The 17,063-nt window shown below is 40.3% G+C and overlaps 1 protein-coding gene across 2 annotated transcripts in view; it reads left to right on the plus strand.

Annotated features, from left to right (window-relative positions):
• The window catches only part of PTCHD4 (patched domain containing 4), an 89,642-nt gene extending 74,318 nt beyond the window's left edge, over nt 1-15,324 (plus strand). For both annotated transcript variants that reach the window (XM_050893439.1, XM_050893440.1), the window contains exon 3: nt 13,691-15,324. In XM_050893439.1, coding sequence (XP_050749396.1) covers nt 13,691-15,324 — 1,634 coding nt within the window. The remainder of the gene's footprint in view (nt 1-13,690) is intronic.
• The last annotated feature ends 1,739 nt before the right edge of the window (nt 15,325-17,063 follow it).

Here is a 17,063-nt window from a genome sequence, read left to right on the forward strand (position 1 = left end):
TACAGGTTTTTGAACAATTTTGATATGAGTCTAGCTGAGAGTCATGGAGCAGCAGGCATAGCATCAATATGTTGCAGTTGTCATTTTTCAATAGAGCTGCACAATGAAACGTAAGGAGTGGGGTTTTATTCCAGTCATTTGGATAAGACATTTCTTCTCTTTGATTCATTTTGCTTTTCACTCTTTGTCTAATGAGAGGAAACTGTTAGGTCCAAGGATAGGTTTTTGCCCATGCAGAGGCACGCTGAGGACCATTATAACCATTTGGCAGCTCAGCTGAATGAATTCCTGCATCTACAGCATTCCCTGACACTGCTGTTTGATAAATGGCATATATGCAACCTATACATCCTGGATCTGCAACCTATGATCCCCTGGGTAAATTTATAGGGACAAGCTGGGAATATGGGAGAGGGCTGTTGCTCCCCCACAGCATTACTGTGAGGAGTACAGCTTGTGTATCGCAACGTAGGGCAGCAGCCACATCACTACATCAGCTGCCTGTGTCTCGCAGCCGAATGGGAGGATGCTTCCCCGCCTGAGCAGTCCCACCGGCGGAATGACCTGAGCCAGAGCTGCGGTGCTGCAGCGGGGCGCGGGCAGCCCAGCACTGCAGTGCACCGAACGCCTCCTTCCCAAGTGCCATCTCAGGCTTGGCAAGGGCAGCAGAGCAGCCTTCCTCCACATTCTTGTGCAATGCAGAACCTGGGCTTTTTGGGAAGGGAAAGGGAGATTTAATACCTGTTTTTCAAATTGCTGAGTCAGTCTCCCGTATTTCCTTCACTCCCAGCAAACAGAAGTGAAAGGCTAACGTTGCCTCCCACTCTGCCTTCCCATCCCTTTTCTGAAGTACACAAATGTCAGCAAATCCTGCACTAACAGCACTGTTAAAAATATCAACCTGTCAGCAGATGAGTTCATTCCCTTTGGTCTGGAGCTATCTCTTCATTGCAGAAAAGGTGTGTTTTTACATCAAGATAAGTAGTTTAGATGGAAACCTCAGTGGCCGAGTGAAGAGCAGGCATGCTATGCTCTGCACTGCAGTGTCACTTGCTGGACTAATTTCCAGATATAAATTATTAGAGAAGGAATGGATTTGACCTGCATTAACTGTCGAGACAGAAGTTAGCCCTGCTTTTCTCAGCTAGAACCTGGCCCTGGGGTAGCAGTCGAAAATGAGCTACTTCAGCCAAGATGCAGTACTCGCGCTCTTTAGCGTATTACAAACCCCACAAACGAAGCTAACCACAGGACCAGATCTTAAAAGATGGTGCCCCATTAGGCTTTGGGGATGTGTGAGAAATATCTGCGATCAGACAGACTATATCCCTTTCAAAGGAGATAAATTCCCACAAAGCGTTGTCCAGGAGAGTTTCCAGCTATTCAAGCAAGGGGACGCCGGTCGGTCGGATGACTAATTTCCCTGGAGAAAGTGAAAGGTGAACTTTTTCCTGCTTATTGCTTGTTACACTCTGGCATCCTGCAGTTCAGAAACTTCAGATTGTGCAGACAAATGCATCTTGTCGCTGAAAGGTAAAAGTTTTCCCCTTTCAAAACTGGGTCCCACTCCTGAAAATGTTATACACTTCCCTCATGGGTAACTCCAGAAACTTATCCCACTCTCTTCAAACACTCGTGCGCGCTCTTCATTTGCTGAAGCTTACAAATGCACCAGTCATTTTTTGGACATGCATTCTTTCACACCTTTTATTTGCTTCTCCAACTATTTAACCATTTTTTTGCTTTTCCTTGAAAAATCCACAATCGCGCGCTCTCTGCCAGAAAGTAGCAAATGACCAAACTCATTGTTTCTATAATGATTCAACTATAGATTATTTTTTCTGGATGCCAGAATCCACACTTGATCAAAGCATTTTCCTTTCTTGAGACTCACTAGTACCTTATTCATCTGATTTTCTTTTGGATGTTACTGGGTTATCAAATCCAGGTGATAAACAAAGCGTTCTGATCAGTGTCACAAATCCATCCTATACTTTAGCACAAATGAATATATAATAAATTCATTAATAGCTTGATTTAAATTCATTCCCTTGTCTTCTATATGTCACTTAAACTCCTATGAATGAATGAATAACAATTTCTATATGTGCAGTCCTTGTTTACAATGTTCATTGAAAGGCTTAGATGAGAAATAGCGAAAAGCATTTTAATTCATTGCTAAGCACAGCAGAAAACTAAGCAGGATTCCAACTTTGTATACAATTTGCAAGCAGTATACGTTAGCTCAAACATAAATCTCACATAATGAGGTGTGCAGCCTGATGAGTAATCACTTCCATTGAAACATTCTCCATGTTCAGTTCTGTTTCAATGCCTGGGGTGGGGGGGGTTGCTATTTAATATTTCACTTCCTTCTGACAAGAAGAAGAGGAGCTTCTAGGCATGAAAGATTGTAAAATTTGACCTTAAAATGAACTGTAGCAAACAAACCTTGAATATAAAGTGGTGTCACTACAGTTCAGTTAGAAACGTGTTTGTGTCTGGACTAGCAGATCTTTGGCTCATCTCCAGTGCTCAACCCTGGGCTTCTACCCAGGGGTGCTTATGGTGAAGCTCTGGAAAGGCCTTGTCAATACGAAAGATCCAAAACTGGATAAGATTCAAAATCAGAGATGCCAAATTCATGGTAGCATTAATTATTCTTAATTCAAATCAAGATCAAGGTCCCATTACGCTGGTCTCCGTGCAAACAGGGATAACAGCGTTTGCCTTGGAGAGGCTGCAAAATGAGAAACAGAAAATGATAAAAGATTAAGGATGTGCCAAAGGGATGTGCCATGTAAGTAAATGATCACCATGCAATTTAGCCCAGTTCCTGTAGTTGCTTGCTCATGTCTGGGCTTCTTTATGTTGTCTGGGACAACATCTATTTTGAGGTGGATGGGAAAGGGTAGAGTGAGGGGGCTGTCAAGGACTGTGGAGCTGATTAGCTGAAGAGAGTACATAAAAGAAAGGAGACCAGAAGAGCAAGTGAACCGTCACTTTTCATCTGTGTTTCCAACAGATTTGCATTAATGGAATTTACAGATTGAGGTTCCTTAGGATCTTGCAAGGCAAATTAACAGAGCAACTCTGCTATGACTGCTACATCATTACATCATTTTCTTCTTCTACAGACATATGTTTCTGTACAGTCTTCCTTCTGCAATGGAAAGATTTAAGAAAACAGGATGGAGACAGAAGAGATGACTATTCTCACGTAATTTTAGCAGTCTAAAAGTCAGGCTCCTAGGCTAAAAGTCTCAGCTCCCTTTCTAACAGGTGAAAAGAGAGAGGCATTTCCTTGGGACAGTCGTGCAGATAGGTAACCTTAGGCTAAAGCAGTCAACATCTCCTGCTGTAGTCATTGCAGGGAGATTAGATACCACAGCTATGGCTGTGGTTGAGAAGTTGGCAATATTTTACGGTAGCAGTGTTAGGCTGACACAGAGCTCTTCTGAAATGCCGTTATACAGCAAGCACCAGACAGAATCAAATGTTTGTCTCTCTCCTCACTGCTTTTCAGCCTCAAACACTCATGGGGTTGCTATCTGCCAGGCTCCACTGAAATGCCCATGAGGAGACTAACTCTATTATGTTTTGGTCTCATCAGCAATTCCCAGAATTATTTAAAATGCTTTCAGAAGTGCTTGTGTGAGCAGAAATAAATGCAATCAGTTGGAGCACACATGAAGGCATCAGTCATAGTCTGTATGTTTAACCAAAGTGCCCCATGAGGTACTGTTACGTTTTTAATAGGGTTCACATTGTAATGGGTATACACCAAAGCTTGGGAGCTGGAAGCCACTAATGTGTTCAGGCCTGCAAATTGGTCATAGGCTGGCAGAAATATTTTTACGGAAATCACGATATCTATTAAGCCTAACAGACTTCATTTATGATATTTGTGATAGCTTTAAGTGCATTTGCTTCGTTTGTTGAAAGTACTAAAATCTAGCAATACCAAAATCTCTTGTGTAGCACTGGAGATATCCCTGAGGTCCTTGTTGCGAAAGACACATGGTTCAACTGGTGAGGTTTCATTGCACTTGGTTAAACAGTCCTGCTATAAAACCCAGCTCTGTAAATTAGCCAATTTATTATGATAGGGATCTGTTACTTAAAAGAACAATTCTACCCTGCATACTTTTCAAGATGGAAAGGCACAGCAGGGTGTAAACCCCTCGGTCAGCATGTCTGCATAAATTTGGTTAGAGAAAAAAAAGTGTATGCCATGGCATCACAAGGAGAATATACCTAGAAATGATTTAATTTCTCTGCTTCGATGCTTTTTAATATCACAAAATGCTGTGTACCAAATGAGATGAAGAATCATATGTTCAGTGAAAACAAAATTTCTGCAGGAGATTCATCAGCAGATCTTGGCTGGACTTGATATATTTGTTGCTGTAAGCTCAGTGACATTCAGGAGATGTAAATACTGTAAAACCACTGATAATCCCTATGGCTCAGGGAAGCTCCTCCCTTTGGACGATGCTAGTCAGTGGTGCACTGCTTCCACAGTTAGACCCTCTGTCCCCAAAGTCTGAACCATCCCAGGCATCTTACTGGTAGGATGAGGTCCTACTTCACTTTTTGTACCGAGGTTCTGGAGAAAGAGTAAACCACTAACCACTGTGAGAGTGATTTAGTCCCTCATCTGCCTCATCAGACCCCCTTGGTTACCCTAGTTACCACTAAAACAGCACAATAGCTAAGGGAAAACTAAATAAAGAAGAAATGGTCAACAATCCAACTATGTGAACAATTCAATTACAACCATTTTAGAGGTACTTAGAGAGATATAAAACTAAAACCATTCTTTTCCTACCTACATTTTAGATTAGTTTTAAGAAATATATTCTATCTTCTCCTTATCCTTAATCAAGCTGGGAAGTTGTTTACTCAGCCTTGTGGTCAAGGTCCACTTCTTGCCCGGATGCATTGTGCTGAGATTTACCTTTATGGAACAGGATCAAGATTAAGGTATACATTTCCTTGTACATCCTAATGCTACCTAAGGTATCACCAAGCTTCAAATCCTCTTTGCCTTCTGCATCAAGGATCACAAGGGTTTGCTGACTCTGCATAAAGAAGTAGTTTAATCATTCTTTCTATTGCTTCTTCCCTTCTGAAATGTGGACAGTCCTTGGCGACTGTGATTAATTTGCTTAATCTTTGTGCTTCAGTTTTCTGAATGTAAGTGGGGTTACTAATATCAGTGATTAAGCAGAAGAACAAATGCATCCTACATTGCACTGTGTTGAGATGCAAAGTTCCTCCTCTGTAAAAAAGTGATTGTGTGAGCCTAAACTATCTAAAATGGGGTGTATTTTCAAAACAATAGACCTGGATAAATTCTCACTTTCATAAATTTTAAGGCCAGAAGATAATATTAGACCACAGCCTCACCTTCTAAATACCACAGGCTGTTAAGTTTCACCTAAATAAACTATATTGTCTCAAAACATTTAATGACAGAGAATAGGTCATGTTAATATGCTACTAATGGCCATGGCCCCTGCTATCATGGGGCATTGATTAGATAAAACAAGCCCAGTTTTTCCAGGAGATGAATTGGCCTCGCTAGGGCTAAGGAAGAAAAAAAATCTTCATGTGTCCTGTTTTTCTGTTTCCAGGGGGAAAAAAATGTGATTCCCCCCTCAAGGAGTTATAGATTGTTTTTCTAGATAAAATAATGGAAAGGTTATATTTCCAGTAGACTCACAGCAAAGAATTTTTATGTAAAAATATACTTACCGCCCACCACTATGATTTAAAAGAAATCAGTCCTTGCATCCTGTGTATACATGGCAAGATTGCAGGTGTGGCTGTTAATGAAAACTGAATATAATAATTGAGTTTCTTAGCGCAGAAATGTTGAGTAAAGCTGTGCTATGGCACTTACTTCTAAGGCTTTTTTTATTTGAAATACAGCATAGACAACAAGGATATCACCACATTGACTGCTATCACCTATAACAGCAAATCCTCTTCATGTCTTGACCCAAAAAAGTACAGAGTCATGCTAGTCTTCCTTCCTAGAAAGTTTACAAAAGCTGGCAGTACCCAGCCCCTCCTTCCACCAGTGCGTAGTGACTTCAGACTGGGGTCTCAGTGGGTATTACGTTGAGTGATAAATGCAGATCAAATTCCTATCGCAAGAAGTTGATGAGTTGTGGCAGAAGCAACAGATAAATGCTGAACAGGCATGCTTTAGTTAAGACAACGTAGCAGGCAGACTGGTTTTCATGTTTAAGTAATCCTCAGCATCTTAAGTCAGAGTTAGGTATGGTGGTACAAAAGTAAGAGACCTCAGGAATCTGCACAGAATCCACCTCACAGCACTAAGACGGGATGTACCTAGCACCTCCATTAACATTTATTAACCTAACCTTTAGACTTGCAATGAAGAAGACTTTATGACCTCCTTAGATAGTGTGTTCCAGTGTTTAATGAACGTTAGAGGAAGAAAGCTTTGGGTTTTTTGATATCTAACCTAAATGGTTTTTTCTGCAAATGAAACCAATGATTCCCTGTCCTCCTCTTAGTAGAAATGAGAAAGAATTGATTGCTGTCCTCTTCGTAATAACTTTTTTCATGTTGAATGTTTTTGAGTCCCCACTGACATTCCAGTCTATAGGGGGAAAAAGGCCAACTCATTCAGCTTTTCTTTATGCTTTTCATATTTCACAAACAGGCTACTGTTTGCTGGTTTTATTCTCCAAGGTGTTCGCTCTAATTTTTCCAATTTTTTTTTAAAATGTCCCTGCCCACAGCAGGGGGGCTGGAACTAGGTGATCTTTAAAGGTCCCTTCCAACCCAAACCATTCTATGATTCTATGACAATATCATGCCCCATTTCAAAACAGTGCTCCAGTTTATGCCTCCATCATACTAGAGTGAGCAAAATTATTGCCTCCAAATTTTTATGTTATTATTACTGTTAATTCAGCTTTTTACGTGTTGTAACGGAATATTTCTTACATATTCCCTTTGAAGTTCCCCATATACTCTAAACAATCTTCTCTCACTTCTTCACCTGTTATTCCTTATTATGCATTTCTTTAATTTGATTTCCTAACACAAAGTGCCTTGCATTTATCTTCATTAAATTTTATCTTATTGATTTCTAAGCACTTCTCCAAGTCTAAAGCCTTGTTCTACAAAGGGTTTGAACTCCTCCACAGTTTAACCTTGCACACAAATTCCATAAGTGTCCATATCATTAATGGAAAATATCAAAAAGAACCGGGCCCAAGATGGACCTTTGATGTAATTTCTCTTAAAATGTCCCTGTCAAAATTGATAGATTATTGGAAACAACTCTATATATGCACACTTTCAATCAGTTGAATACATATTTCCCATGTTTTTCTGTAGACAGTATTCCCTTGATTTGCTTATCAGAATACTAAGTACAATAGTATTAAAAAACTTGCTAAGTCCAGTAGAAAGATATTAAAAGCCTTACTGAGATAGATAGCCTGTCTCCTTCTTCTTCTTTCTGTTAGGCTAGTTACTTTCCAAAGCAAGAAATTAGGATGACTTGAGATTATTTGTTTTGATGAATCTATATCAGCTTTTTCTGATCACCTTCATATCCTCTCAGTGATGGTAAATTGGTCTGCGATTGCTTATTCTGTTATCTTTTGAGACAGGAACTAAGCTGATGGACATTAAGTTCTGCAAGTTGTCTTCTTTCTCCTTTTTGAAGATAGATACTATGCTTGTTCTCTCTGTTCTTCTTGGACCATCCCATCTACATTCATTCTCTAAGGTGACTGCTAATAGTTCAGGGATTGCTTTGGCTTAGTTTTTAATCGATTCATTTCTCCAGGCTCTTCCAACTTGAATAAATTCAACTGAATCAAGTGGTCTTTAATCTGTTATTCCACTCTTCTCGTTTCTATCCCTATCCCTTTCAAACTTATTTTAAATATCTGCTCATAATTAACCTCTTGTTTTGAAATTTGAGGCAGAAAAAGCATTATATATTTCCACCTTCTCTGCAGCCTCCCTTATTTGCTCTCCTAACCTCACAGGTAATGGAATAAAATTTTCTGTTGTCTCCTTTTTCCTAAGTAGTCATAGGCCATTGCCCGTCTGGCAAATAAAAAATTGCTGTACTTCATTCATGTCATGTTAGTACCAGAGAAACTTGGCAGTTTTGACCCAGAGTCAAAGACCCTGGGAACTTTCCTAGAACTGCTCAGTGAACTTAACTCCGCTGTCAATATTGTCAGTGACATTAGCGATGGAGCTGAAGAAACAGAATTTTACAGAGTGACTGTGGTGTCTGAATCATCAGAAATGTCAGAAAATGTTCAGAAAAAGATGGATTTGTGTCCTTGTTGGGAAAGGAGAATAGACGTGCTTGTCTGGGGAGAACAACAAAGGCTCACTGGAAAACTTGGTATCAGCGTAATGATGTGGGAAAACCAGTTAGGCAAAGATTTCTTCCTGTGGCAGCAAGGGAATTACTGCACTGTATTCCCAAATTCCTCTATTTGTGTGATAGAGCTGAAGTTATGTGTAAAAGGGGGATAAATGGAAATTTTACATTTGTGTAACAATAATCATAAGAAAATCAGTGCCAATTTCCATCCTCAAAGCAGTTACAAATATCAATATTTTCTTTCCTTAAGATACTACTTGTTCTGTTAGAAAAAAAGTCAAGTTTAATTACAGTATTTTAATTTTCAGTATTAACACGAGTTTGTGCGGACACATTAGTATATACTTTTGGATAGTCTTTACATACGTATATGTTTCACAATAAACCCCCTTTCTATTAGTCATTATGTACCTACCGTAAGATTAAATGCACCCAGGTACTCATCACTGAGAATGTGATACACTAAAATTTATAAATTAATAACAATAAAAACATGGTAAAGATGCAACTGTGAACATAACCTTGCAGGTGGGCAGATAAGTGAGATTTTGGGATAAGCAGAGAAAAGTCAATATTACTGTAAATTGTTGATAGAGCTGGTAGAGCAGTGCTTCACCTAAGGCTTCTTTGGAAAGTGCCAATCCATCATAACTTAAACTGTTTCTGCAAAAGGACTTCTTTTGATAAATTTCCAATGTAAAAACATTACAATGATCCACACTATCTGTTTTAATACTTTCAATATCTTTTAGTTTTTATTTGATTTTGCCAATCACTTTTAGCTCTGATTCCTAACAAGAGACTCCCACAGTTATTCTCTCCACACATTTGCATGTATAACAGCAGCCTGCAAATAATAGGCCCATTTCAGTCACATCTAGAAGAGGGATAGAGATCTCAGAGACTGCTGCAATCCTAGAAGCTTTGTGAAATTGATGCCTAGAAAGAGGAAGAAATCTGAATTACTCCTCCTAGAGGAGGTAGAAGGCAGAACTCAGCTATTTTATATTTTATTGGTAACTTCCAGGTGGCAAATTAGCACATGCATCTTGGACAGCCAGCAAGGGAGCACACACCTAGCTGTGGATATTTGGTCAAGGAGAGGTGTCAGAAGGGTGAGGGATGGGGGGACTATTCAGATGGGAGATCCCAGGAACAAAGGACACCTGCATAGAACAAGTTTTATTAAAGATGCTGCTCATGGACCAACAGATACACATTTTGCTTAGTTCAGCCATAAAGTTTTACTGGCTGAGAGTTCTAAACAAACAAAAGCAAGTCCTTCCTTCATTCATCAAGTAATGAAGTTATACAGCTCCTGGTAGCACAAGACTGTGGTGGCCGAAAGTATGAGTACATTTAGAAATGGATTAGACGGATTAATAAAGGTCCCTCAATGCCTCCAAACATGATGTTGCAAATGCAGCCTCTGGTTTTGGCACGCCTGTTGGCTGAATGCAAAAATCTCAGAGGCTGAAATGGAAAAGAATTACTCTGTATGTGTCCTGTTTCCAACATCTTTTTCTTGAAAATCTATCCCTGCACTTTGTCAGGTCAACTAGATAGAGGCAGAGCAATCCTTGGTTCAACCCAATGTGGCTACCGTCATGTTGTTAAAGACAGAACAGAGAAGTTAGAGAGGAAAGATGTTCTCAAAGTCCCAGCTAGACCCTAAGTTAGTGTTTCCAATGTGAGGTCTGTAGACCAAGGATTCCCTCTGTCTTAGGTCACAGTGGGGTACCTGGGAGAATGGGGGGAAGAGAGGAAACTGAGGGAGAAAACAGCACCTCCGCTCAGTAAGATCACTCTGCCACAGATGATGGGATGGAGAGATGGGAGGAATGACACGAGCAATAGGAGCAGAAATCCTGTGCTATTACTCATCCCCTCAGCCTTCCTCATAAGAGAAGAAAACAAAAAGAGAGGGAGAGAAAGAAGAGGGGTGTCTAAAGCTGGAAGAGAAGGGGCAAGAATGAGGTCAGGAGCTGGTTCAGAAAGAGAGGTGTTACGGACATATGGGATATTAACAAGTTTTAAGTGGTAAAGTCATACATTAAAGGGACCTTTGTCAGAAATGTCTGGAAAAGAACCATCCAAAATCAATTGGTAGATGGAGAGGGGGTGAGCACAGACATCTGAGGGAGATCATTGTGCTCTACCGTCCCCAAAAGAGAATGAAACACACTCATTGAGGTGCTGGAGCGCGTCCAAAGAAGGGCAACAAAGCTGGTGAAGGGTCTAGAGCACAAGTCTTATGAGGAGCAGCTGAGGGCACTGGGGTTGTTTAGCCTGGAGAAAAGGAGGCTCAGGGGAGACCTTATCGCTCTCTACAACTACCTGAAAGGAGGTTGTAGTGAGGTGGGTGTTGGTCTCTTCTCCCAAGTAACAAGCGATAGGACGAGAGGAAATGGCCTCAAGTTGCGCCAGGGGAGGTTTAGATTGGATATTAGGAAAAATATCTTCACCGAAAGGGTTGTCAAGCATTGGAACAGGCTGCCCAGGGAGGTGGTGGAGTCACCATCCCTGGAGGTATTTAAAAGACATGTAGATGTGATGCTGTCATGGTTTAACCCCAGCCGGCAACTAAGCACCACGCAGCCGCTCACTCACTCCCCCCACCCAGTGGCATGGGGGACAGAATCGAAAAAAAATAAAACCTTGTGGGCTGAGATAAAGACAGTTTAATAGGCAGAAAGGAAGGCAAATAATGACAATATGACAATAAAAAAAATAATAAAATGACAATAATAATACTAAAAGAATTAGACTATACAAAACAAGTGATGCACAATGCAATTGCTCACCACTCACTGACCGAAGCCCAGTTAGTTCCCGAGCAGCGATCCGCCCCTCCCAGCCAGCTCCCCCCAGTTTATATACTGACCATGACGTCATATGGTATGGAATATCCCTTTGGCCAGTTTGGGTCAGCTGTCCTGGCTGTGTCCCCTCCCAGCTTCTTGTGCCCCTCCAGCCTTCTTGCTGGCTGCGCATGAGAAGCTGAAAAATCCTTGACTTCGTGTAAACACTACTTAGCAACAACTGAAAACATCAGTTTGTTATCAACATGTTTTCCTACTAAATCCAAAACATAACGCTGTACCAGCTACTAGGAAGAAAATTATCCCAGCCGAAACCAGCGACAGGCACTTAGGGACATGGTTTAGTGGTGAACTTGGCAGTGTTAGGTTAACAGTTGGACTTGATGATCTTAAAGGTCCTTTCCAACCTAAATGATTCTATGATCCCCATACTATTAAAGTAAGCCATGCCAGGACATGGGCACTGGAAGTGGTGACCAGCCAGCCTGGTCCACATCCTGCAGGGTACTTAGATGCTCACTTTAAGCATAATATAAAATTGCTTTCAAGTCACTGGATTCTGCAGCTTTACTCAGCCCAAGGAGCCAATTCTTTCTGCTTGATGGTCCAAAAGTGACACTGTGCAAGACAGCCGTGCCTTGAGAATTTGAACAGACTCACCCTAAACTTACCAGGGAATTCAAGGTCCCTCCTGAACCAAGATGCTGATTCATAAGAGAGCAGCATTTCCACACAGGCTTTTTGCTAACTGCAAGACTTCTGTAATACTGTATGTTTATCTTTCACTGGGGACACTGATTTGCAGTAAAACAGGTAACATTCACAGAACTTGACAGTTTATGCTGTAATTTTCCCTGTCTAGAATGGCTGTCAGGAGTCTGCTTTGGGCAACATAAGCAGCTGTATGAATCCAAACAATTTAAATCAAAAGACAAACTCAACAGACTTTTTGTTCGCTATTATACACTTGATTATTTGCAAATCTCCTGTTGTCATATTTCTGGTTTTGTTACAAGAAAATTACCTTTGTGCATGCCTTGTGGCATGCAATTCTTCTACTGCAGAGAGTAAAGGCACACAAACAGAGGCAGGAGCATCTGCAATCTGCTTCTATTTCTTTCTCTGCTCAGTAGCGTGTTTCCTTATATTGTCCAGAATTTTGTCAGGCTTGACCCAAAGTGCAGAGAACTTTTCATTTTCTCAAACCCAAATATGTGTTTTTAATTTTTGACCAAAATTTTTATTTGAAAGCCAAAACTTTTTGGCTGTGTTTTTTAATGTTAGTTTTTATATTTTCCCCCAAAATGGAAAATCTCTAATGGGAAATAAAAGGATATGTGTGTGTGTGTATATATATATATTCAACATATAAATTATATGAATATGCATACATAATGAATAACTTTTACTAGTTAAATCTTTTCCAGTGAGATTAGCTTCAACTTTACCATTCTGTCCCAAAGTTTAATAGCTGTAGACTTCCTGGACTGTGATGAGTAAAATGAAAGTAAGTTTGTATTAAGCTTTAATTTATTAAAAAAATCATACCCCTAAAATACTTCTCAGGACAGAATACAAAGTAAGAATCTGTCATGGAGCACTCACCAAGTCTGACTCTTTTCTGAATGTCCTCTCACGTGAGCTAAGGGAATTCCTTCTCACCTGGAGGAGCTCTGGATAGCTGAGAGAGAGAAAGAGAGACAGAGGGAGACATAATAATGAAAAAAAACCCATACGTTTTCTAGACAATTAATGTGGACCAATGATTTAGCTGGTACTGTACTCTCCATCATTACCACCAGCATGTCAACTTTATATGACAGTGTGGAAACTTGTGTACTATCACTGAGAAGTTCCAATTTCTCTCAGTAGGTAGAGAACCATCATGCAGATTATTCTGGTTATTTGTACTTAATGGCAGTATATTTTTTCCTTTGTCCAGCATGAAGAACCAAGATGTCCCTTTCTTGGTCACATCTACTCATTTCTCAAATAATGCCTTTAATTTATACTCTCTGGAAGAAAATGTTGTTACTTGCGTTTGTAAGTGTTTCAAACTGAATCCCTTAAACCTTGACAGATATAGTAGGATACCACAAGGAATCTCAAGAATGAACGCCGGACTTGAACTAAACTTCATGTTCTCCTTTGTCCTATATATGCAGTCCATTTGGGAACTAATTCAATGTCCATTAAAATCAATGAGTGTCTTTTAAAGGGTATTTCATCATTTTATTTCTAAGCATGGAGAGTCTCAGAATATGAGGCTGTTCATTTAAGCACCTGCATATGAATTCTGGTATCTAGCTTTAGAGAGACACTTGACAATTTTCCATTTGTTTAACTGGTGACAAAACCATAACAAAACTTTGCCGACAAAAATTTTTGACTGCTGGAGGATGAAAGACCTGGAGGATGATGGGACCCCCTTTATATATGTATATGTATTCACTTTTTTTTCTCATTTCAGGTCATGGAACCAAAGGAGTGTTTGAACTTCTTTCAGGATGGCGTCGAACAAGAGAGAATCTGCCATTCAAGGACAGAGTAGCAGATGCCTACTCAGATGTCATGGTCTCCTATACAATGACAAGCTCCTTGTATTTCATAGCCTTCGGCATGGGTGCAAGCCCTTTCACAAACATCGAAGCTGTAAAAGTCTTTTGCCAGAACATGTGTGTCTCCATCCTGTTGAACTACTTCTATATCTTCTCCTTCTTTGGCTCCTGCCTGGTCTTTGCTGGCCAGTTGGAGCAGAATCGTTATCACAGCATCTTCTGCTGTAAAATCCCTTCAGCAGAATACCTGGACCGGAAACCTGTGTGGTTCCAGACCATGATGAACGATGGCCATCAGCATACTTCTCATCATGAGACCAACCCATACCAGCATCACTTTATCCAGCATTTCCTCCGAGAGCATTACAATGAGTGGATTACCAACATCTATGTCAAGCCATTTGTGGTGATACTGTATCTCATCTATGCCTCTTTCTCCTTTATGGGGTGCTTACAGATTAATGATGGAGCCAACATTATCAACCTTCTTGCCAGTGAGTCTCCAAGCGTCTCCTATGCCCTCATACAGCAAAAGTATTTCAGCAACTACAGCCCAGTGATAGGTTTCTACATTTATGAACCTCTGGAGTACTGGAATGGCACTGTGCAAGAAGACCTAAAAACACTAAGCCAGGGGTTCAATACAGTGTCCTGGATTGAACAGTATTACCAGTACCTTCGAGTAGGTAACATCAGTGCAACCAACAAAAGTGACTTTATCAGCATCCTCCAGAGCTCCTTTTTAAAAAAGCCAGAATTCCAGCACTTCAAAAATGACATCATTTTCTCCAAAGCTGGAGACGAGAACAACATCATTGCTTCTCGTTTGTACCTGGTGGCCAGGACTAGTGAAAACACACAGAGGGAGGCAGTAGAATTGTTGGAGAAGCTGAGGCCACTCTCTCTTATACAAAGCATCAAGTTCATTGTGTTCAATCCTACTTTTGTTTTCATGGACCACTATGGTTTATCAGTAACTATGCCTGTCCTGATTTCTGGTTTTGGCATCCTACTGGTGTTAATACTGACCTTTTTCCTGGTTATCCATCCTCTGGGAAATTTCTGGTTAATTCTCAGTGTCACCTCAATAGAGCTGGGTGTCCTTGGCTTGATGACCTTATGGAATGTAGACATGGATTGCATTTCTATACTGTGCCTTATCTACACTTTGAATTTTGCCATAGATCACTGTGCACCCCTGCTTTATACATTTGTACTAGCTACTGAGCACACCCGAACTCAGTGTATAAAGAACTCCCTCCAAGTGCATGGGACAGCCATTTTGCAGAACGTTTCTTCTTTTCTTATTGGGTTGGTTCCCCTTCTCTTTGTGCCTTCAAACTTGACCTTCACACTGTTCAAATGCTTGCTGCTTGCCGGCAGTTGCACACTTCTGCACTGTTTTGTTATTTTGCCCGTCTTTCTAACTTTTTTCCCACCTTCCAAAAAGCACCACAAGAAAAAGAAACGGGCCAAAAGGAAGGAACGAGAAGAGATCGAATGCATAGAGATTCAGGAGAATCCTGATCATGTTACAGCAGTCTGAAAGGCTTAAAAAAAATAATAGTATATTCTCTTTTTAAAAAAGCGTTGCACAGAGATGCAGGGAAAATAGAGCAAAGATCTCAGCTGCTTGTGCTGGCCAGATCTGACAAGGCAAAGGAAGATCAAGAAGGGGTATTCATGACACATCAAGGTGCAAACTTTTTTTAACAAAAATAATGAAAGTAAAAATAATCTCAAATGTTTCCTTTGAATCCTCATTCTCCACCAGGGAAGAGTCTGTTGGCCATTAAGTGTTCCTGAATGTCAAACTGTAGCTCTAGTGGGAATTGCTTGATCTGTCATATATAGGACTGAAGCAAAGGTGAAAAAAAGAGTTACCATTAAGTAAACAGTAGGGGAAAAGGCAGATTTGTTTCATAAAATTGTCCATGGAAAAGGAAAAAACGGCAACATTTCAAATGAGGAAAGGGAACAAGACCAAGAGAGATAAAAAAATGCCATGGTATTTTTTTCTTATTTTCTTGAGCAAGTTGGTTAAGATGAAACTTATGTACTTGGGAAGCAGATGTTTAAAACAATCCAAGCCAAAGTACTTCCCAATTCTAGTGTACCATGTATATCTGTAACACCACAGTTAGAGTGTTATTGTGAATATAGATGGCAAAGCTATACTGCTAAGGGATAGGGGTACTGTTAATACAGGAGAAGAAATAATCATAGCCATTTGGAAATTTAACATTTAGTTTCTTTCCATATGACACATGACCTTTATCCCAAGAGGTCACAGCTGACAGTTAATACCATACACACATTTTGGTATTTCTGAATTGTGAAATTCCCCTTGAACTAACAGATCTCACGAAACTAACCCAGGCCATTACCACTGCAGCAGTATTTGCAGTTCCTGCAGTGTAACACTTTTGAATTCTAATTTCTCAGTGTTGACATTAAATACTGAATATTAATCAAGCAGGTGCTTTAAACGTAATGATGGATTACATACCACAGGCATAATGTGATCGTGTAACAGCTGAGTCAGCTCTGGAGCACCTGCACAGTATTATCATTATATATTTGGTCCAACGGACAAAGGGATATGTTTGCTGGTCCCTGCAATATGCTGCAGGAAGTGGGATTTTCCCCTTCTTTAAGCAAAACGTCAGTCAAATGCTTGCCACACACACAAAAAAGACCTTGTTAAGGTTTGCATGGGGCTGAATCAACCCCTAGTTATAAAAAGACAGATCAGTCCCCTGTGGGAAGGGGAGGGGAGGGTGAGATGTCTTTATTATTATTATTATTCCTAAATATTTGAGTGTTGATTGTCTGCAACATAAAGCTTTGTTACGGCAGTTGAAATTTCACAGGAGAGTGCAGTAAATCCACAGTTACTATGTGACACTAGAAATCGTACTGTAAAGAATTATGAATGACTTTCTCTGCTTTGTAAACTATACAGCTTAGTAGCCCAAGAGAAGGGAGGAAACCAGATCTAGCCATTTCAGTTTGCTCTTGGCCCAGTTCTGCACTGGAGCTTGCCATGTCCATCTCCCCTTTCAGTATTTTAAAAGGGCTTGCTTTCTACTCTCTGGAATATGGTATAGCATCACCTACATGAGCAATGTCTTCCTGAATATATAGTCTCCATGAGGACACTATGTAAAGATATCACTATATGGAGTGTTTATGTCTACTTTGTATTACTTGTGGGTACCTTTAAAAGATGTCTGGAAGCTGTTTGCCTTCCAAAATGTGTATACATGTCTATTTGTGGCTGGT

This window comes from Gymnogyps californianus, chromosome 3 (genome assembly GCF_018139145.2).
Source record: "Gymnogyps californianus isolate 813 chromosome 3, ASM1813914v2, whole genome shotgun sequence".
NCBI classification, from domain to species: Eukaryota; Metazoa; Chordata; class Aves; order Accipitriformes; family Cathartidae; genus Gymnogyps; species Gymnogyps californianus.